General features: G+C 39.3%; 1 protein-coding gene and 1 long non-coding RNA gene across 3 annotated transcripts in view; one reads left to right on the top strand and one right to left on the bottom strand.

The window, feature by feature from the left end:
• ABCB11 (ATP binding cassette subfamily B member 11) overlaps nt 1-22,389 on the bottom strand; it is a 97,469-nt gene that overhangs the window by 19,917 nt on the left and 55,163 nt on the right. For both annotated transcript variants that reach the window (XM_004744016.2, XM_013052044.2), the window contains 8 exons: nt 20,902-21,105; nt 18,817-18,987; nt 18,105-18,306; nt 17,049-17,124; nt 13,194-13,296; nt 6,373-6,537; nt 1,065-1,169; nt 816-977 (listed from right to left, as the gene is read on the bottom strand). In XM_004744016.2, the coding sequence (XP_004744073.1) occupies nt 816-977; nt 1,065-1,169; nt 6,373-6,537; nt 13,194-13,296; nt 17,049-17,124; nt 18,105-18,306; nt 18,817-18,987; nt 20,902-21,105 (1,188 nt within the window). The remainder of the gene's footprint in view (nt 1-815; nt 978-1,064; nt 1,170-6,372; nt 6,538-13,193; nt 13,297-17,048; nt 17,125-18,104; nt 18,307-18,816; nt 18,988-20,901; nt 21,106-22,389) is intronic.
• Nucleotides 4,889-22,389, top strand: part of LOC123387990 — a 34,673-nt gene continuing 17,172 nt past the window's right edge. Inside the window, exon 1 of the long non-coding RNA XR_006602514.1 lies at nt 4,889-4,977. This is a non-coding gene — a long non-coding RNA (uncharacterized LOC123387990). The remainder of the gene's footprint in view (nt 4,978-22,389) is intronic.

Below are 22,389 nucleotides of genomic sequence, written 5' to 3'. Positions count from 1 at the left end.
GGATCCCAAACTCCTCTGAAAGTCTCTCATACCATTGTCCATATTTTTGGTTGAGCTGGCTATGAGTCAAGACATACAGTACTCAGTTTTTCAATCCTGAGGGTTTTCCTTTCAAGAACCTCACAAATTGTGGTTTTCCTTTTCGTCTCTTCCTTCCTTCCTTCCTTCCTTCCTTCCTTCCTTCCTTCCTCTCCCTTTCTTTCTTTTTATGTCCACAGAAAGTGAGCAGAGGTGCTGGATGGCACATTTGACTCTCATCACTTTAATACAACCCACTGGTTTTCTAAAAGCATTGCCTCACCTTACACATGGATGAGTCACCTGAACAACGAAGGCTGCAGGTTTTGGGGTCCAGAAATCACAGCTTTGTCTCTATGAGTGCCTCTATGAGTTTCTTCAGTTTCCGGATTGGCATTTACAGAGGCAACTAAGATCTCTTTTCCTAAGATTACCTGTCCACTGGGCACCTGTGTGAGGAGGCTTTGCTTCCACCTCTGGGGGGCGCCATTAAGTCTCATGGAATCCGAACCTCTGGGCCTGAAAATGATCTGAGGAATGAGTCTTAGGAAATTTCTCAGTTGCTAGACTCCCAAAAAAATCTACCCTGACAGATTTGACTCATGGCACTGATTCTGCACATTGCCTGAGAGAGACTGCTGTCCGTCAGGATGGTGGGAAATGTGGCTCTGGGACATCTCAATCTTGTGAGTTCTTATTTCATGGGAAACATATAGGTGATTATCAGAATGCTCAAAGGAAAAAATGTTTACTCCAGTTAATAACATGCCTTGTCTCCCCCACTTCCCAAAGCTTACCCCTTGAACTTGGGAGGCATCCGTAGCAAGCCTTGTTGTTAGTGCCCCAGGACTATTTCTGAGGTCATCAAACCAGCCAATGTCTTGCCCTAACATTGCTCTGAAACCATATTTCCGTAGCCTTTTTGTAAGGAGTTCTCCAGATTTAGCAAAAGCATATCCCTGAAACATAAAGGAGTCTTTAGTGATATTTTAACATGAAAAGGGAGGAAATAGCTAAATCGCTTACTAAAAAATAAAATTCCTTACCTGCAGAAACTGAGTGCAAAGGGATACACAGCCCACTACTACAAATAGCAGGCACACACCATTGATCTGTGACCTTTGTTCTTCTTTATCAGGAAGTGAAAAAGTCTTCATAAGATAGTAAGCAAAAATATTACTTTATTATTACAAACAAGAGCAAAAGAAATAAAATACGTTTAAAAGAAGTTTCTCTTAACCATTGAGTTAAGAGAACATATTAGTAATTAGACCAAAGTTATCTATGAGCATGTCTACTTTAATTCCCATGGGAAAGAAAACTTGGCAAATGAAAACCAACAGCAATAATTTTCAGAATTTTGGTCTGATTTCTTAGCCTGATGTAGGGGTACCTGGGTGGCTCAGTGGGTTAATCCTCTGCCTGCGGCTCAGGTCATGATCTCAGGGTCTTAGCCTGATGCAGGCAATTGTGTTGGCTTTTCACTGATAGAGATGAAAAATATGATGCAATATCTCAAATCCTTTATGTAATAAGGCAAAGAAAAAAAGGAAGGAACGATGGGAGGAGGGAAGGAAGGAAGGAAAGAAGGGAAGAAAGGAGGGAAGATTAGAATGTTATCTGGAACGAAGAGTGTTATCATGACTTCTGCCCTTCTCAAATAGTAGAAGCAATAAAGATGATTTTCCCATTCAGGTATCATACATATATGTGTGTATATATATATATGTATAGACATATATATGTATATGTATGTATACCAATTTATATATGTGAATCATAGCATCATTAAAGTAGCTATCAAGGCATTAACTGGAACTAGTTTTCTATCCATCTGAGGTTGTTCTTTCTAAATCAGGGGAGGTTGAAAACATCCTTCCACCCACACCCTCCCCCGCCAAAAAACACTCTGGAAGTTGTGAATGGGGTGTTTTGAGTGTATAATTAGGAGCAGACTATACTTTATGAGCATACTCTGAACTTGCAGACGTATGCTCGAGCAAATGACTGGGGACTCAGCTGTTGCAATAAGACAAGGGGAGAACAGCTGCATATTCTAATGACCTTGCTCTATATGGAAATGGATTTCAGGTACAACAAAACTTCCTAACTTGAGCTAAGTGAGGGAACTCTCAGTTCAGAAAAAGTATGCACTGGACAGCCTTATTTATTGTTCTAAGTTAATTTAAGTAACCAGAACAATCCCAACAAGCAGTTGCTCAAAAGAAACCATTTATTCAATAAATATGTATTAAGTGCCTGCCACATACCAGATAAATCTCTTGAAAACAATGTATACCACTCCATTAACAAATCCTTTTTTGTAAAGCAAAGTAACCTATTCAAATCATCACAAATTCCAAAGTGGAGGGAGGGGTTCTAGATTAAAGATTTACTATTTCTAGGGTCTTCATGGTTCTTAATACTGGTGGAAGTGGGATCAGAAGATTCCATGCTCATTCTTCCCAGCACAGAATAACTCATACGTTTACAGGGTTTACTAATTTAGGGATTTAAAGACCTGTTTTTTTGGTTTTAAAAATCACTATACAGGGGCGCCTGGGTGGCTCAGTGGGTTAAAGCCTCTGCCTTCAGCTCAGGTCATGATCCCAGGGTCCTGGGATGGAGCCCTGCACTGGGTTCTCTGCTCAGCGGGGAGCCTGCTTCCTCTCCTCTCTCTCTCTCTACCTGACTCTCTGCCTATTTGTGATCTCTGTCAAATAAATAAATAAAATCTTTTTTTAAAAAATCACTATACAAATCCCCCAAGCCCCAAGCTGTGATTCCACAATTTCCCATTGCTCCCTCATGTCACCTATTACAATCATGGGCTATAGGACCATAGAAGTGCAGATTAGTCAACTTAACTCTTATTTTATAGATGGAAAACTAGAGCCCAAACTATCAAACCTTCTATCCAAGTTCATTTAGCTAGTGATTATTAGATAAGGAAATGTCTATTTTTCTGATTCCAGTGGTTTTCTTCCTGGCAGGCTCTCTTGGCTCCTGGCATTACTCATCTTCTCAGTATCAAACAAGTATTTGGCTAATATTAGATCCACACGACTGTCCAGTTCAAGACTGGGCATCTGTCTATCCATAACCTTTTTCACAAAATTCTACCCCATGAGTCCTTTGTATATACTTGTTGAAATGCAACCCAAAAGGCCACCTATCCATAGGTTTCCTTTTAATACATTTGCCATTTTTGTAATGGTAAGTTTGTTTAAGGAGAAAAGAAACATTCACTAAACTCTTGATATTTACCAGAGGCCAAATGTGTTAGTTAGCCTACTTTAACTTAAATGAAGATTTCCTTAAGTTGGGCTTCTTAAAACAACCCAGTAAGGTAGATTTTCTTGCCCCTCATTCTAGATGAGGAAACTAAGACTCATCAAGGAAAAGCCACTTGTTCAAATGCTTGCAGAGATCCAGGGCTGGCTGGCTCCAAAGTTCATGTTTTCTCCCAGCAGGCTACATCCACATTGCTGTGCTTGGAATACTTGTACATTTTCCAAGTCAACTAGACCCATGGAAAGTGAATCAGATAAATTATGTTTTATGTGTGCATCGATGCCTCGCTCGATTAACAACCAGGCTCCTCAGTGTCCAATCATTCGCTGGGTCTCCATTCCAAACTGTGGTTTCAATACACCAAATGTGAATATTGTGCCCTTTAGGTATGTCAGGATGAAAATAGCGTAATAACAAACAGACTATTATCTGACTCATGATTATACCCTGTGAGATGAAAGTATCATGAATCTGCTGATGACTATGTGGTAATTATGCTAAGAGACAAACAGAAATGATCTTCTTTATCAGAGAGGGAAAATAGTACTTCGCTTAGCATCATTCGCTTAGCAAATATAACCCTGTGAGAACATTAACCGTGAGCAGACTTTGGATTTCTCCAACTAGATCCTGTTACTCTGGTACTGCAGCCCTTAAGCTAAAGGCTTAAGCTGAGTTTTTCCTAGGATTCCTGGTTGTGACCCGAAGAATCACAGAGACTATTCTCACTACCAACAATGCGGGGGATGCTCTAGAAGAGCAGGGGTTAAAAATTTGAAAAATCAAATTTTTTCTAACTTGGCCACTTCATACACTAAGAGGGCTGGAAGGTATCTTAGAAACCATTTTTGTCAATCCTTCCTTTTATTGTTGAGGAACCCAGGGCCCAAAGAAATGGCAGGGCACATGGTGCTTGAAAAGCATCTAGAAGACCTAGTTTCAGAAGAAAAGATCTCCTGGTTGGGAATCCAGCACTCTTTCCACAACAGCTCATATAAGAGTTTGGATAAGGCTGAGTAAATGTATTCTTCGCCCTGTTTTTCTAAGAAAGTGGTGATCAGGAAGGAAGATAGTATCCCAGATTTTTTTTTTTTAAGATTTTATTTATTTATTTAACAGAAAGAGAGATCACAAGTAGGCAGAGAAGCAGGCAGAGAGAAAGGGGGAAGCAGGCTCCCTGCGGAGCAGAGAACCCAATGCGGGTCTCGATCCCAGGACCCTAAGATCATGACCCCAGCCGAAGGCAGAGGCTCAACCCACTGAGCCACCCAGGGACCCCCAGATTTATTTTTTAAAGCAAACATCTAGAACTTAGTTGGGTCTTTACAGAATTCAATCCTATCCACCACCCTTTCTACATCTATCTCATCACTGCTCAGTGAGATGCATTTCCAGAGCCTTTCCCTACTAGCATGTCAGCGTAATGAGAGTAAGGAGGGGCTTTGGTTTTCTTGTTCCTCCCTCTAGCCTCAATCCCAGCAACGATGTCTAGCTGACAAACAATAAGTGACTCATAAATATTTGCTGAATTGTGGGTAGATTTCTGTGTTTAATGTCTTTCTTCCTCATAGACTACAAACTCTATTAGAGAAGCCAGCATGATTGAATGCAATCCCAAGTTCCTAGCACAGTATCTATGGGAGACAACCCGCAAACATCTGTTGAGTAAGTAAAAGAACATTTCCATTATATTTAGGATATTGTACTTACCAGAAAGTAAGCAATATAAGTTAATTATTTAAAAGATTGTCATCATAAAGGCTTTCACACAACCAGAAATTCAATTTACCAGGGTTGAAGGGCCCAGTTTCCAATTTCCTACCTCTCCGAAATTACCATGATTTCCTCACTTACCACAAGGAGGCAGTATGGAAATTAAAGCCCCGGCTGGGCCCTCCTGACACAATTGACTTGATTTTGTTTGTAGACTCTCCAAGTCTTTCTGTATGATTCGTGCCCGTGGGGACATTATTCGGGTCAGGACCTCTTCCAGAGAGGCCACCAAAGAAAGAGAAGTAGAAGGGAAACTAACGCTCAGGACTCTTGGCAAGCTCTGACAGTCCGGTGTGCCTAAATTCTTCAGCCTAGGCTTCGGAAAAGCTCAGTTCTAGTCCTGGCCCTACCACCTAATGCCTGTTTCACTATGAACAAATTAATAAAGTTATCTAGATTCTAGGTTTTTCTCCTTGTTAATATAATGGGATCTGTGTATGTGGGTAAATTTCAACTAAAAAACTTGGCAGCATTTCAATAACTAATTTTACAGTGAGAGTTTTATTAGAACCTGGCTCTCCAGTTACATTGGATTTGAATCCCTGATCCATTATTTGCTATCTGAAGTTCTGTATACCTTGGTTCTCTTCTTTGTAAAACAGGAACAATAAGAATATGTACCTGAGGTGGTTACTAGGAAAATTTAGTGACCTATTATATTTAAAGTGCTTAGATAGTGTCAATTCATGCTTATAGTTATTATTTTTTATTGTAGCAGTGAAGTCAGATGGAGACTATCAAAATGCCTGGGAAGTGAAAAATTGAAATAAGCTTATTCTTTATCCATGCCTCGTTTTACTTCTCTCTTCCTTTTCCTGTTTCCTCCCCCACCTGCCATTTCAATGGTGCAATCAGCAGAGCAGACAATTCTACAACACGCACTCACACCTGCTTTTATAAGCCAACTTTGCACCTCAGCTATTTCTGCAAGATCAAAATGACCCTAAAATCCTTCTGTATTATTCAACGAACCTGCTTTGCATTCTGATTTTGTTTGCATCTAGGGAAATTGCCCTCTCCTAACACTACATTTGCAGCCACATTGCAGCTTTTTACAGACACGATGACTGGAAGAGTATCCTGCCCCCCCCAAATGAGAGTACCTAGCTTCGTCTTCTTATCTTCTGTGGATGGAGACTCGGGGCACTTTGAATCCTTTAGAAATGAGGAAAAGAAAGCTCAATCCATTAAAATACAAAGCCAACCCATCAAAAATGACAATATCCACTGATGGAAAAACAAAAAAAAAAAATCAGAAAACAAAAGTTAATCCATCTGTTCACTTACCCCAAGAATCTGGCTGAATAAAAAGGCATAGAGTGGTGTGACTGACCCATTGACAGCAGCCCCCACGGCCCCTACCAGCATGTAGGGCCACTCTGGAGCATTGAATTTTAGAATCCTCCTAACCGGGGCAGGTTCAATTTCTTCTTCCACAGGAATGTCCTTGTCCTTGAGGGGAAAAAAGGGTACATTAGTCACTCAAGGTACACGCAGATATTTTTGCCTATGTTCTTTTCTTATACAGCAGACCCTCTGGTATTCACAGATTTAAAAGTCATGGTTTGACTGGTTATGAGTGACCTCTAAGTTCTATGAGATGCTGTGATTCATTGTTTTGTAAGAAATGGTTTTGAATTCCTTGAGACCACCCTGGGACTTGGAAGGGACACACTTGGTGGGTACTCAACTGAAGGCGAACTTGTGGTTTCCATTTTGCAATTAGATATTTATTATTTATTTATCTGTTTATTTGGATACATTATTTATCTATTTCACAATTAGATATTTACTTATCTATTATTTATTTCATTTCACAATTATTTATTTATTACCTCCAGGGGAGTAATAAATAAATATGTTGAATCTTTGAAAAAAGTAACCCCTCCAATTTATAAAATTTTGGGGGGTATGGTGCTATTTACATAATTGAGGACTCATAAAAATTTCAAGGTGAATCCTTCATAAATGGTAAAGTTCTCCAATCTAGTAACTGACTAAAGTGCTAGGGCAGGGCAGTGTATCTGAAACAAGGCAAAATAATTATTAAAATGTATTAAATGGTGTCAACAGTTACCATTGACATGCTTTCTGTAAGATTTCCCTTAATTAGTGCCCAGAAGTAAATGGTAATCCAAAAAAAAAAAAAAAAAAAAAAAGAAAGAAAGGAAAGAAAGAAAGAAAATGGTAATCCATTCAGGATTTCTAAATTCTACATATTCTTTTCAAGGCGTGAAAACTGTTTTAATATTTCCCTATTCTGATCTCTTTAGTTGTTGTCATTGAAGTGTCAGAGCTAACAAATTTTTGTCCTCTTTAAAGTAAATATTATAATCATAATCCCATAATTTTTACTATCATTTTCCCTTGCTATAGATATTACTCAGTGCATGATTTGTAGTACTAATCAATCATTTGTTAAATTTATTACTGACTTCACTTAAAGGATTTTAGGTGGCTTGTATAGATTTGCATTGATTTTTTTTTACTCTTTCTATTAAAATATACAAAAATACAACAAATTGACTACAAAACTATTAATTAGTGTTCTGTTTCATTAATACATGATAATTTACCCTTTAGGTAGTTGAATGTCAGGAACAGGCAACAGCAAGGAAATTCAAATACTCTCCTTTTGCTTCCAAAGTCAAAGACCACATTACCAATTTAGTTTAAATAATACTTTGTGTGATGTTATGTCATTATCACTGCAAGCCAACTAGGGTGGAAGACAGCTTGGCAGGTGATGGATTTCTTATTGCCTCCATTGCAAATTCTTTCCTGGCCTGCTCTCAACATCTGCACTTGTCACTATACATTCATGCAGCAAATCCTTCTGTTCAATAATTTCATCTCTGACAACCTATTAACTCTATAAATCAATTCCAGGGAGGAAGAAGAGGGACTAGAAAAGCATGAGTAGGGGATGCCTGGGTGGCTCAGCTGGTTAAGCGGCTGCCTTCAGCTCAGGTCATGATCCCAGCGTCCTGGGATCGAGTCCCACATCGGGCTCCTTGCTCAGAAGGGAGCCTGCTTCTCTCTGTCTCTTTCTGCCACTCTGTCTGCATGTGCTCCCTCCCTCTCTCTCTGACAAATAAATAAATAAAATCTTTAAAAAAAAAAAAAAGAAAGAAAGAAAGAAAGAAAGAAAAGCATGAGTAGAACAAGTATAGAAAGAACAAGGTTCTTGGATGAGCCCAGTGTAGCCACCTATGGAATATATTTAGCTCTCTGGGGCTCCGTTACTTCATCCTCAAAATGAGAGAGTTGGATTAAGTTGTTTGGGGAAGACAACTTTCTATGGGTGTCTTGTGTTTCTTCACATCTTATGCAGACCCACTGACTACCTCTATCCAGACTATTTTTTCAAGGACATTTGCATATCAAATAGCCTTAGAGGACAGAGATGATATCTCCAACCCAAGAAAAGAGCAGATGTGTTTACTGTCCATTATAAAACAATCAAGCTCCTCCAGCTCAGGATTCTCCCCCACCCCCAACACCTCCCCTTTGTTTGCTGGTTATCAACCGGCCTTGTTAAATCTGGGGGTTGGGCTGGGAAACCAGTGCAAATGATAAACTCTGGATACTATTCTTGCTGTGAATAATGTTTTTTTGTCTCTGGCTCAGGACGCTTGCATATTCTGCCAGCACCCATGAAATTGTGTCAGGATAACTTGGAAGCTTGCAATTGAGCAAAATGTAGACCCTTTACCATTCTAGACGGTAGTTAGTGTCCAGATGAGGATGCTTGCTGGACTTACGGTGGATCAATGATTAAAAATACAGATTCCTGGGTCCCCATCACCAGAAAGTCGAATTTAGTAAGCCTGAGTATGAATCTGTGTTTTAAAAATACTCCTCGGGTAATTCTAATAATAAAGTCCAGTCTGTGAGATTCCCAGCAGTATGTAATCTCCAAGACTCCTTCTGGAGCAAAATGCCCAGGATTCCATGATTATACACTTGGGAAGTATCAGCTGTGCTGTACATCTAGGCACATCAGACTCTGACATTTCCCAGAACCAGGGCCCTATGAGAGAGCCAACTCACAGCCCAACATGACAGACGTTTCCTTGGCTTTCTGATTCTTGAAGGTATCCCTAACCCTAAGCAACAATACCTGAGACATTTAAAAATAATACAAAGTGATTTTTTTCCCAGTAGTTATCATTCCAAGATAAACTAACAGGAGACAAATTTTAATTGATTTGAATAATGATCTTTTAATCCTCCTTCACTAGATATTGGACTTTATGGGAAACTGTCCCCTGACCCACCCCCAAAAAGATGCACCAACAAGCCTGAATGATGCAAAAACTAGAAAACCTGCCCCTGGGTAACTGACTTCTGATTGACTTATATGATAAAGCTTAAAAAAATAGTAAGAGAATAAAAAAAAAAGAATAGTGGAAGAATAGAAGAACACAAAATATAAAGTCATTGTGTACAGATTTTTTCCTTTGATTTTTGCAAAGCTAAAGACAAATTTAGTCTTCTAAAAAAGCTCAAGATGATTTATTCATCTTCCCTGCATCTATGGCAAAGCAGTAACTCACAGAAAGAGATGAAATTATAAAAGTTGATAGGTTTCCTTTATTGTAGCAAGGTCAAGTTGCACCGCGCATATGTGTTTATCTCATGTAAAGAAGTATCCTGCTAGCAAGTCCAGTACAGGGAGACGGATGGTGGCTCTTGTTCATCTTTGCATCTGTAACACAATCCTTGGCACACAGCAGATGTATGATCAATATTTACTGGATGAAAGAATGAATGAAACTTCTATGCCCATGGTGCATACATGCAATGAAACATTTATTAAAAAAAACAAACAAAAAAAACAAACCACTGAGCTCTCCTACTATGCAGATGGTTCAGTGGTGGATGTTCCTTCCTTCCATCTCCTCTTATAGGTCAGGTGAAAATATAACTTCCTACTTAAATCTTATGTCCTACTTTCTATACAGTGTTATGCTGGTTTCTGTGTGCCAATCCATCCGGACCTCCTGCCTCAATAATGACTTCAAGATTTGATGATAAGAAATGGTAACTATGCCAAAGGAGCAGAGGTTGTCCCAATGGACACATACTGAAAGTCATTTGTTAAGTGTCCTGTCTCTGTCCTCTTATAGAATATTTAAACTCTATCTTCTAAGTTGGCTGTGATGGGTTTCAAATGTGTGACCTTGGCTTGAATTCCTATAGATTCTACTTCATTAGTTTCCCTGAGAGACATGCCTCCATCAAAGACTGGCACCTCTGGTCTGTAGGTTCCCCCTAATCCTCCATTTAATTTTATCAGCATCATAGCTAAGATCTGACTCCAGTTATAGGAGCCCAAATCACAGCTTGGAGAGTGGGAAGAAACAGGCTGCACTCTTAGCTCTGTTACCAGCTAACTAGAAGAACTTGGTCTCATGTAACCCCACTTTGTGTCTGGAAATACAATCTTCTCATGCAACCATCTCTTCTAAATGCCCAGAATCAAAACTCTAAGAGACCACAAGGTGGAGATAATTCCTTTATGTAAGTAAACTTTTTGCATTGCAACATAAGATAGAACACTTCCCAGTCAACAGATAAGGTTAGAACTCCTCCATAAAATGAGAAAAAGAAAGGATTTTGCCAGTATTGGTCTTTCTGGAATTCAGTTAACTTTTAAAATGCTTTAAAATCTACTTGGGATTAGAATATCCCACATATTTAAAGTACTTTAAAGTATTACTTGGGACTAAAAATTCCATAAATTAAATGGTATTTATTCCACTGTTTCTTTTTAAAAAATTGGTGGGAGCACCTGGGTGGCTCTGTTGGTTAAACGTCCGACTCTTGATTTTTGGCTCAGGTCATGATATCAGGGTCCTGGGACCCAGCCCTGCATGGGTCTTTGCATTCAACATGGAGTCTACTTGAGGATTCTCTTTCCCTCTCTCTCTACCCCTCTCTGCCCCAAATAAATAAGTAAAATCTTTTTTAAAATGTGTTAATTTAAATCTAAAAAACTAAAATTTAAATCTAAAAAACTCTAATATCATTACCATACAAATGAGTACATTAATATAAGCATAAGATCTTATTTTCTCAGAGAAAAGATCACAGTGGCTTCCCTTTTCCCCCCTTCTTCCTTCTCTCCTCACTGGAGAGAGAATAGGAAGTGACATCTTTTAAACATGACATTGATTTACATTCACATGAGTTGATTATTCCATTCTAATTTACAACACCGAGAAGTAGACTATTCTATAGAGCATTTTTACTTCTCTAAAACTGGTCTGTATATTTGATTTAGGTTTCCTCTTATTTAAATGGTTCCTTTCTAGGTTTCCTCCATATCATGAAAACCCTGCGGCAATCTGATCTCCAGATCTCCAGGAATCTGTCTCTGTAGCTGTGCGGGGCCACCTGCCAGTTTCAACAGCAAGAGCAGAATTAGATTTTCTTCTTCTCCTTCCTCCCTTCCTTCCATTTTTCCTTTCTTTCTCCCCTGTTCCCGTCTCTTCTTCCCTCCTCCCTCCTTCCTTCCTTTCTGTCTTGCTTTTGTTGTCAAATAGTTACAGAAGCTAGAAAAACAAACCATAATGCAGAATTCAAGTATGATTGGTACCCTTACATTTGAAATCTCAATGTAGCGTTTGTTTCTTTGTCCCGTGGAGCTTGACTAGACTACTTATATAAGGCATCTTGTTGTTGTTAAAGGCAGCACCATGCAAATAAATGAAATACCTATCTCTAGATCTAGAAAAAGAGCTGAGTCCTTAATGGCAAGATGCAGTAAACAACCATGTTTGCTAAATGTGTTTTCTCTCTCTGCTGCTCCTGAGAAAAAAGTGTTTCTCTATGAAATTTGTTTAAACCAACTCCACTGGATATTGAGACATCCATGTATTCATTCCTAATGATTAGAACCAAGAAAGCCTTCATAATCCTTCTGTCATAGTCATAACATCATAAGGAAGACTATACTTTATTCCACATTTGTCACTGTGAACAAAGGTTTATAATTATTTCCAAAACAGATTCTCATTTAAAATTTTTTAAAGACAGTTTGAGATGACATGATGCATAATGGATGTGCTTGTAATTGAAATATTCCTTGACTTGCTTGCTTCGATAAATCTTACGGTTTCAGCTTTACTGAACTGTAGAAATTCAATTTTTCATCCTAGTTTTAGAATCTCCTGATAGCCTAATGAGGCATTGGCCTAAGTGCCCAAGGGGATACAAACACAAATAATATATAGTCACTACTTTTAAGAAGCTGTAATTAAGTAAAGGAATAAGACCCCAAATGAGACTCAATAAGAAAACTGTCATGAAAGGGTTCAAATGAAGAGTTAGTGGGGGGTTGAAAGTGAGACTCTCAGCGGGAGAATGAAGTGCAGATATTAGGAAAGGCTTTGGGGAGGGGAATGATGGGCGCCTGCTGTGAAGGTAAGATGCCCAAGACAGCTTTGAGGACCTGCATCCTTAGGAGAAATATTGCTGTGTCTGTTGATTCCTCTCCTGTTTCTTTCAATTTTTGGTGTTGTTTTGAACTATATTAACATTAATAGTGTTAATTTTAGATGTATCCTAAAAAAGTTATGGTAAAACTATGAGAGGTAAACAACTGTCCATAAAACGTATTTAACCTCTGTTCATTCAAAAATTGCGATACCTTGTATAAGGGCTAATGTTCTCAAATACCTCCGGGGAATATGCACTTCTGCCAAGGTTGTTATAATTTAAGAAGATTTAAAAATTTGAGAGAAATTGTTTTTCAGGTATTCTTAAAAACTCTTAAAATTGTACATATATGATCAAATAATCTAAACACATGTAATTTGTCTGTGTCTGTTTCGATGGTTCATCTGAAAACTATCGATTAACCGTTATAGTCCAGTTTCAGTTACCAGATGTCCTTACAGTAATTAATTTCTCTGCATTTCTTTTAATACATTGTGTAGAATTTAGAGTTTTCATCACATCCTCATGGGTTCTCCCATTTAATCTGACTTAGTGAACATTACTGGATCTGTGCCTTGGAAATTCATATTCTCAAGTTTAAAGGTCATGCAGTAGTCCCCAGGAAAGACTGCCTCTGCTCCCCAGAGCAACTAGTGCCTGACCTTTCTGTCTTCTTCATAAGTAGACTTGTGATCTACAACAGCTAACGGAGGTTCGTGCACCAGGTAAGAAAGCTGAGACTTGGAGCGTTCTCGGATGGAAGCTCTGAAAATAAACAGAAATATGAGAGTCCGTAGGTTATGGGCAAGTTGGAACAGGACTGACTTATGTCACAGAAGTCAAATAAACAGAAAAGTTTGCAGGTAACATTGCAACCAGGCTTGTTAGATTTCGCAGAACTCTTCCTGCAGTGTAGCTGTTTAAATTTGACCCTGACCTAGACTCTGATTCAGAGGGTGCTCAAGGAGGGAGGGAGAGAAGGAGAGGAAAGCTGCCCCACCCGTCTACCAACAAAAAGTCCAAGATTCAAATCCATTCGGAATCCACGTGGTTGACTGATTGCTACCATGGCAACAGACCAGCCCCTTTACCTTCTTTTGGTTGTAGGTTGTAGTTTCGGAAACCTTTCTCTCTCTAGTTACACCTGATGTTTACTCTAGTGTAAGGCGACCTGGATACAAATGAGCTAATAGGAGGAAAATGGGGCCCCTACTAAGATTTTCTTCTTCTTCTTCTTCTTCTTCTTCTTCTTTTTAAAGATTTTATTTGCTTATTTGGCAGGGGGTGGGGGATGTGGAGAGAGCACAAGCAGGGGGAGCAGCAGAGGGAGAGGGAGAAAGTCATAGAGGCAAGCTGAAGATGAGTGGAGGTTGTTACATTATCAAAACACCTCATCTGAAGTAAGAAGGCGTAAAAAGAGAGCCAGAGCCGAGGAGCTAGATGGACCCACCCACAAATCCCTCTCCCTCGTTTGTATACAAGTGAAGTTAGACAAAGACCAATAGGCACTTGCCTATTATACCTGCTCAACTAGGCCCCTGAGGAAGCACCAACACATCCGTTCATTCCTCTGCTTTGTTCCTACATCCTGTTAGTGGCACCGCCACCCTCTTAGTCACCCAGGTGCAGCGGGTGTGTGTGTCTTGAGTCCTTCCTCTTCCTTGCTCTTGCACATTCCCACTCTTGCCAAACCTCATAATGATTGGGCCTGAACCCACTCCTCATCCCACCTCCCTGCTATCAAAATGCCATCTGGGACACCTCAACCGCCTCCCACCTGGCCTGAGACTCTCCAGCGGTAGAGTCGCTTCTTTGAGTTAGTTCCCTAAGGTCAAGAAGTCTTCAGCATGCACGAGGAATGGGCATGTGTCAACTGGACAGAGCAGAGTGCATGGTGGGGCTGAGATGTAAGGTCATGGGCCTAGAGAGACGCTAAGAGCATTGGAAGCCATGGTAGAGTGTATGGAAAAGGAAACATGGCTGATGTCTTCCCAATTATGAGCATGGCAAAACACATCCTTGTCGCTTCCGATTTCTACTACCTGACTCTTATATTTCTTAAGTCTCTCTTTCTTTCCCTATTTGGCAGACCTTTCCACCTCTCTAGCATGGGCTGTCCCATGGAAACCCTGGGCCCACCTGCCAGCTCCCTCTGGTCCACCATAAGCACCAGAGTTAGAATTCTATCACACGCCTGGGTGGCTCCGTCAGCTCAGTGTCTGCCTTCAGCTCAGATTATGATCCCAGGGTCCTGGGATGGAGTCCCACATTGGGCTCCCTGCTCGGTGGGGAGCTTGCTTCTCCCTCTTCCTCTGCTGCTCTCCCTGCTTGTGCTCTCTCTCTTTTTCTCTCTCTCTCTTTCAGTGTCAAATAAATAAATAATGTCTTTTTAAAAAAAAAGAAACTGACCACGTGGGCCAGTCCCCTTCTCAGAAGCTGTGTACCACTTCTCTCCTCAAATAAAAACAGCTAATTTGGGGACTAAATAACTCTCCCACGTTCTCTCTCTCTTTCATCATTATTATTTCAGGAAATTAGTTACTCTTATCCATTAAATTGTTCTTGAACCTAAAATATATTACTAAAGAGAGACTGAGCTGTCAGAAAGACCAAAGCCAAGGAAATAAGATATAAATTAACATTTAATTTAGTCATTTTTTAGCAAAAAAAATCTGTCAGCATATACAATGAGATATTTTTAACAGACCTTCTTATTCAAACTTATAAATCTTTCTCTGCAGGAGGTTAATAGCTACTTTCTGGGTGTAGATTGTATTTCTGGATTTCTCATCCTAGTCACCAAAATGTATAATTTGTGAGAATAACCATATAGGAAATATTTATATTAAAAATGGTTATTTGATCCTAATAATAAACTGTAAGTAAACTATTTAGAACAAATAGAATTTTATTCATCTGAAAAGTTAAGAAAATATTTATTTTCCGGGTGCCTGGGTGGCTCAGGGTGTTAAAGCCTCTGCCTTACGCTCAGGTCATGATCTCAGGGTCCTGGGATCGGATAGAGGCCTGTATCAGGCTCTCTGCTCAGCAGGGGGCCTGCTTCCCTTCCTCTTTCTACCTGCCTCTCTGCCTACTTGTGATCTCTGTCTGTCAAATGAATAAAAAAATATATATATATATATATATATATATATATTTATTTTCTTGTTGACATGACCATGAATATATTGATCACTTCCTCTTTGCAATCAAAAGAGGTGCCTAGCCATTTTCTGTGTTTAAGAAGATAGTATTTTCAGATTGTGATTCTAATGACCCTTATAATTTTTTTCTTCCAATAAGAGAAAATGGTTAAACATAATGCCTAATATCTGTAAAAATCACCTAATAATTTTGGTAAATTTTTAAATTTTTACCTTCCAAAGTAACTTGAAACTATTGCTTTATTGTTTTCCAAATTCAATAAATTTGATAAAACCAGCATTTCTTGAAATTTTTATGAATAGACTTATTCTCAAAAGGAAAAATAAAAACCCTACGCATAAGCTCTATGAACTGCTCTTTTTTTTTTTTTTTTAGTATAGTTGAAACATAATTACATTAGATTCAGGTGTGCACCATAGTGATTCAACAACACTATACATTATTCTTTGAGTATTAAAAATAAATCTGTGTTTGAATTACTAGGAGTTGTTACCTAAATGTTTTATTTTAAGCCTCTTTAAACCAGTTTTCAATAAGCAATATATTACCTTGAAAGGGCAAGTCTTATAACTGAGCCTTTACCCGAAGTACAGCCTTGAATTAAATATCCTAGAAATTGTAAATGCAAGAGTAAGGAAATCAGCTGTCACCCATTATTTACAACCTCCTAACTTAGGGGAAAAAAATAATAAGTAATGTTTTCATGAGGAGAGACAGATACTCTTGAGCAGAATCCTTCTTAATATGCACACTTTCAACATTAAAGAACTATTTACTGAAATTCTTAAGTCAGGATGAAAGTCAATACTTTTATATTCAGCCATAAGAAAATAAATAGCTGGGGTCTAAAGAAATTCTTCTCAAATGCTAAAAAAATATATTTCTTATTTCCTCTAGTTAAGGAATGATTTGAATTCAGACTGGTCGCTCTGGAAGCAGGAACATTTGTAATTCAATTGCAGCTCAGCAGGCGAAAGAATGGACCTAAGGCTGCAACTTCACCTCCATGTAAAACAGGGCTCTATACCATGGTTAGATCAAGGGGCCAAGACCCAACAGATTTTTTAAATACGCTTTCTAAGCTCAATTAACAACATTTTAATTATAAAGCAGCTCTATCATGACCCTACGCATAATAAGTAGCCAAAGTTAAAAAAAAATTCCCCTTAAACTGGGAATGGAAATGTCAATATAGCATTCAAGGGTTCATTTGCATGTTCATAGTACAGGAAACCTGGGGCTAAGCTCAAGGATCTCCAGGTTGTACCTGAGATATTGCCCGAGGACCATAGGTGCGGAGGGCTCCTAAGAATATTTTAAAACCTTAAAATGTGACAATGGCTTCAGCTTACCTTAAACTAGCTTGGTAGCTCCCTCTGCAAAAGGTCTGTTTGCTGTCAAGTGAGGCCCCATCAGTTTCATCTTCCCCTATTCAACACAACAGGAACCATTCCTTAGTGTATGCAATAAGGAGAACCATATCAAAAGAAAACTTACTATGCTTGCTTAGCCTATCTTTATTATGTCTGATGCTAAAACATTCTATTAACTTTGTTGTAGCAAACAAACAAACAACAACAAAAAAAAACAAACCTTAGCACTTATCCAGCACATTCTAACAAAAATAAAATGTCAAGATACTCAGCAGGGGGTGCCTGGCTGACTCAGTTCTAAGAGCATGCAACTCTTGAACATGGGGTCTTGAGTTCCAGCCCCACACTGGGCGTAGAGATTACTTAAATAAATAAATAAACAAACAAACAAACTTAAGAAAATACTCAGCAGGATTAAATCATTGGAACAGTGTGATACCCCATGTATTATCTCCAACAAATAGATATCTGATAGCATGGCTAATTAAAAAAAAAAAAATGAAGGGGAAACCCTTCATTCACCCTTTGGTGCATGAATTGATAGGTGATGTGGTGGAGAACGTCGTTTGGAGTGGTTGATCGATGTAAGCTGGGATAAGTTATCAAATCTGAAAATTCAGACTGAAAAAGAAAGATGCGCTAGGGCCTGACGTATCTATCTGCTTTAGTGAAAATAGGCATTCCAGTGTTTAGTCATTGGTTAATTTACTCAATCAGTAAGAATAGAGGTCCTACTGGGCACAGGGTGCTCTAAGAAAGCTTTCTTATTTGCAAAGTGGGGAGGGGGGCACAAGAGGGATGGAATCAAGATCGTCTGCCCACAAAACCTGGGTTTTAGCTCTCTGACTTGATCAAGTAACTGAACCTCCTGAGCTTTTGTTTTTTTCTCTTATCATCTCTATAATATGCCTCGAGGGCTTTAGGGAGAACAAATAAGACAGTGTATATAAAAATATATAGAAATCCCTGAAACCATGAGAGCTAACAAACATAATGCTTTCAAGACTGTACATGTGTAATGGAAAAGACACTTGCCCTTTGTGCCTTCGACATTGACAGCCTGATCGCCTTGACTCTGCAAAGTCACTAGAGTGAAGTAGACTCCTTTTCTTTCCAACAGCTCCTCATGGGTGCCTCTTTCCACTGCTGTACCATGTTCAAAACCAATAATGACATCTGCAGCTCTGACTGTGGACAGGCGATGAGCCACCGAAATGATCGTATGTCCCTGCTGGATCTGCAGGAATGTACAGTGCACTGTTAACCCTAACAGTAAGAGCTGACATTGACATTTGGATGGTCTCAGAATCCACAAGTGATCAGATCCTGGGTCCTTGGGAAAATCCTCAAACAGGTCCTCTGCAGATATTAGAAAAGGCCACTGCACTTTATCAAAGCCGTGAACACCCCACATGTTGGTCCAGTTGCTGCTATTAATCAACAGCTAAAATCAAAATGGAAATTTTTTGAAATCACGTAAGTTAGATTTAATAAGATTTAAAATTTATATTTGTAGCTTTCGCAAGCCAAACTGACTTCTATTCAACTGTGAGGAACATTCTAGTCAGTCAGTAGTTTCTACATAGACTGGAGACACTGACCCAGATAGTCCTTCTCTTTCCCTCCCCATCTCCATTCTGTTCTTCCCAGCCCACCACCCCACCCCCAAGCCTCCTCTCAGCAAGCTGCCTTTCCTATAGCACATTTTCACATGGTCTTGAAAAATGAATTCAGACTTTCAACAAACCTTACTGAGCGCCTCTTGCACCATGGCTTCACTCTCGTTGTCCAGTGCTGAGGTGGCCATGTCCAAAAGCAGGATCTTGGGGTTCCGGACAAGGGCTCTGGCAATGGCTACTCTTTGCTTCTGGCCACCACTCATCTGGCCTCCTCCTTCTCCAACAAGAGTGTCAAATTGCTAGGAAGAAGGTAACAACAGTAATGAAGAGGAACAATTTGATGGCTCTTGGCAGGGATTATTACAAGATCCTTTCTAGCTTCCTTCTCAAGCATGACTTTTCACAGGACCAAATTTCACTGAAAGAAATACTGTTTCCTGAAACAGGTTACTATCTAATCAATATTTGTGTGTAAGAAAAAGAAATTGATCCATTTGGGGGGCACCTGGGTGCCTCAGTCAGTTAAGTATATGCCTTCAGCTCAGGTCAGGATCCCAGGGTCTTGGGTTGGAGTCTTGCTCAGACTCTCTGCTCATCAGGGCTCCTGCTTCTCCCTCTCCCTCTACTGCTCCCTCTGCTTGTGTTCTCTCTCTCTGCCAAATCAACAAATAAAGTATTTGAAAGAAAAAAAAAGAAATTAATTCATTCTTTTATTTCCAGCTTCACTGGATTGTATAAATGCTTCTCTCTAGCTCAACTTGAAATAAAATGTTTTCACCAATGAAGGGGAGCCTGGTTGGCTCAGCTAGTTAAGCATCTGGCTCTTGATCTCAGCTCAGGTCTTGATCTCAGGGTCTTGAGTTCAAGCTCTATATTGGGTACCACACTGGGTACAGAGCCTACTTAAAAAAAATAAAAAGTTTCCACCAAAGCAAAAGTTGATCAGGGTCCTGAAAACCCATTTTAAAGGGTTAAAGCACTTACCAAATTCTTCCTTCTTTTTTCTAGCTAAGCAACACAGAAAAACACAACATTAACACTATCTTTGTATTGCAAATGAAAGATCAAACTAGTTGTATAGTCATTACCACTGACAGCAAAAAGTTATTGAGTATCTTTCATGTCTAGCATTATATTGGAATGTCACAATGATGTCAGGCTCTTGTCTTGTTTATTATTAGCCAACATGAGTTGGGCACTTACCATGTACAATGCATGAAGTTAAGCTCTTCACACATATTACCTCGTTAGTCCTCCCAGATGCCCCACGAGGCAGGTAATGCTGTTCCCCTCAATCAATGGGTAAGGAAATGCTGGGGTGTAAGGGGTTAGAGTAACTAGCCCGAGTTTATAGAGCTTGCAAATGGAGGAGCTGGGAGTTTCATGGAGGCAGTCTGATTTCAAAGCTTTATACTCTTTACCACTGGACTCTATCATACTCAGAGCTGTAATCCTATTCGCACAGGTAATCCAAAAGACCAAATAGGCAATGATCTAGAACGCAGACTCTGGAGCCAGACCACATGGGTGTGAACTTTGACTCTCATGCCTTGATTAAGTTATTTGGCCTCTTGGAAACTTGGTTTTCTCTTTACAGATGAAAATAGTAATAGTAGCTGCCAACAGGATGGTTGTGAGTGTTAAATGAGATGTAAAGTGCTCAGAACAGTGTCTGGTAGGTAGTAAGCACTACATATATGTTAACTGGTTATAAGAGCTCTTCTTTGACTTAGCAGACCATTGGCCATAAAATACGTATAATAATACAGAGTTGGTTTTTGTTATCATTGTTTAAAATGAAGACAAATGAGGAGTTTTTGAATATGCGAGATACAATACTGAGGCCACAGTATTAGCTGTTCAAGCACAAGGCAATGAAAGAACAATGACATTGGTAGGCATCCACGAGCATTGTGCAAGTCATTGCCACATAACAAATTTATCAGTTGCCTGGACAAATGCTTAACAGATGGAGTAAGAAGACTGTGCCCTTGTCAAAGGGAGCGTTTAAAAGGAAGTTCCCTGTTTGGTAGATTTTTAATATATAGACAACAATATGCTTTCAGGCAAAGGGGAAAACTCATGATACATTTCCAGGAATGCAACCTAACATGGCATTAAGAATTTAATAATTTGGGATTTGGGACTTTTTCTTTCCTTTTACAACTTCTGGGTTCCCCCGCTGGAACGAGGGTCTGGGGGGGGGGGGGTACCTGTGGCAGGTCCATGATGAAGTTGTAGGCATTGGCTGCCTTGGCAGCTCGAACGATATCTTCCATCGTTGCATCCTCTCTGCCATAGCGAATGTTCTCTGCGATGGTGGTAGAGAACAGAACAGGCTCTTGCTCCACTATCCCAATCTGAGCTCTAAGCCATTGAACATTAAGAGAGCGAATATCATGGCCATCCAAAGTCACCTAGAGAACATGAGCACAACATCACATCTCTTGGAATCTTTCAGGGTTCTGAATGAAAATGTTATGTTTACTTGTCCTATGAGGAAAAATAATAGAGACCCGCAAGATTTTAACAGATGATTCCTCCTATAATGAGGTTATTTACATTGGAATGACGATGTAGAGTTGAAATCAAGTCTAGCTGTAGAACAATTAGTTGTAAAAACACAAATGATGTAAAGGTCATTTAATGTAACATGATTGGCCCAGGAATGGGAAGATTTTAAATTTTTCAATGGAGTCAGGTCAGTTATTCACCGTATTTTGTATGTTTTTATTATCTTTTGACTTATCACCAAAAATGGACTTCAAAAGCTACCAAGAAAATAAGAAATGGTCCCTATCTTGCAGGCATACTTTACAGTAACTCTTACTTTCTGGAAAGATTCATCAAATAACACTTTGGTGTTCAAACGTAATTGAAACCGTAAGTGGGATAAGCAAAAACCACTATTAGCAAAAAAGTAAAAATCTTACACCAAGAGACCATGATTTCTATGTATTCAGAGTATAGTTGTGCTGGTATGTACAAAGAATACCTGTAGGATGAATGGTCCATCGAAAGGAATTCCATCGTGTTAGTCATGTCAGTGTAACAGAGCACCCATGTCGGGGAACACCTGACTTTGAAGCCGCTTGATATAGACTCAAATGAGTCTATCTCAAGGCATCAAGGAGATTTTGACAAGAACAACTTTGAGAGTGTAGAAAGAGTAGAGCCTTTGACATTTAAGGGACCTGGGTTTAAATCAGGGGCAAGTGTCCATCTCTCTTGACTCTGCTTTCTTTATTTACAAAATGAGCATATATACCTTGGGGCTCATTTTGAAAATAAGCAATCATTTTCATAAAGTATTTGACATATGTAATCAACAAATGACAATGATGGATATTTATTTTCTTAGTTTGGGTCTATGTCTACAGGCAAATAAACACAAGGAGAAAAGAAACGAAGTAGTTTGTGAAATTATATGATTTTTCTTTAACACCTAAATTCTCAAAGCAGCCAACAATCAATTTGTTCATTCTAGCCATGCAACCTCTCCTATACTTAGGGTTTAGAAAACTTGAAGGCACAATAATGATTTTGTTACAATACAGAGAAAGAAATGGAAATGTGAGTTCACTGGCGAGGCAGCAACACCATTTTGAACGTGTGTGCAGATCACTGAGCGAACGGGCTAGTTGTTCACGTTCCGTGACCACCATGCAGGGAATTAGTCCATTCCATTCAGTCAAGAACTC

Source organism: Mustela putorius, unplaced genomic scaffold, assembly GCF_011764305.1.
Source record: "Mustela putorius furo isolate JIRA1106 unplaced genomic scaffold, ASM1176430v1.1 tig00003869_pilon_pilon_pilon, whole genome shotgun sequence".
NCBI classification, from domain to species: Eukaryota; Metazoa; Chordata; class Mammalia; order Carnivora; family Mustelidae; genus Mustela; species Mustela putorius.
The sequence above is the reverse complement of the archived record's forward strand: the minus strand, read 5'-3'. Positions and strand labels throughout refer to the sequence as shown.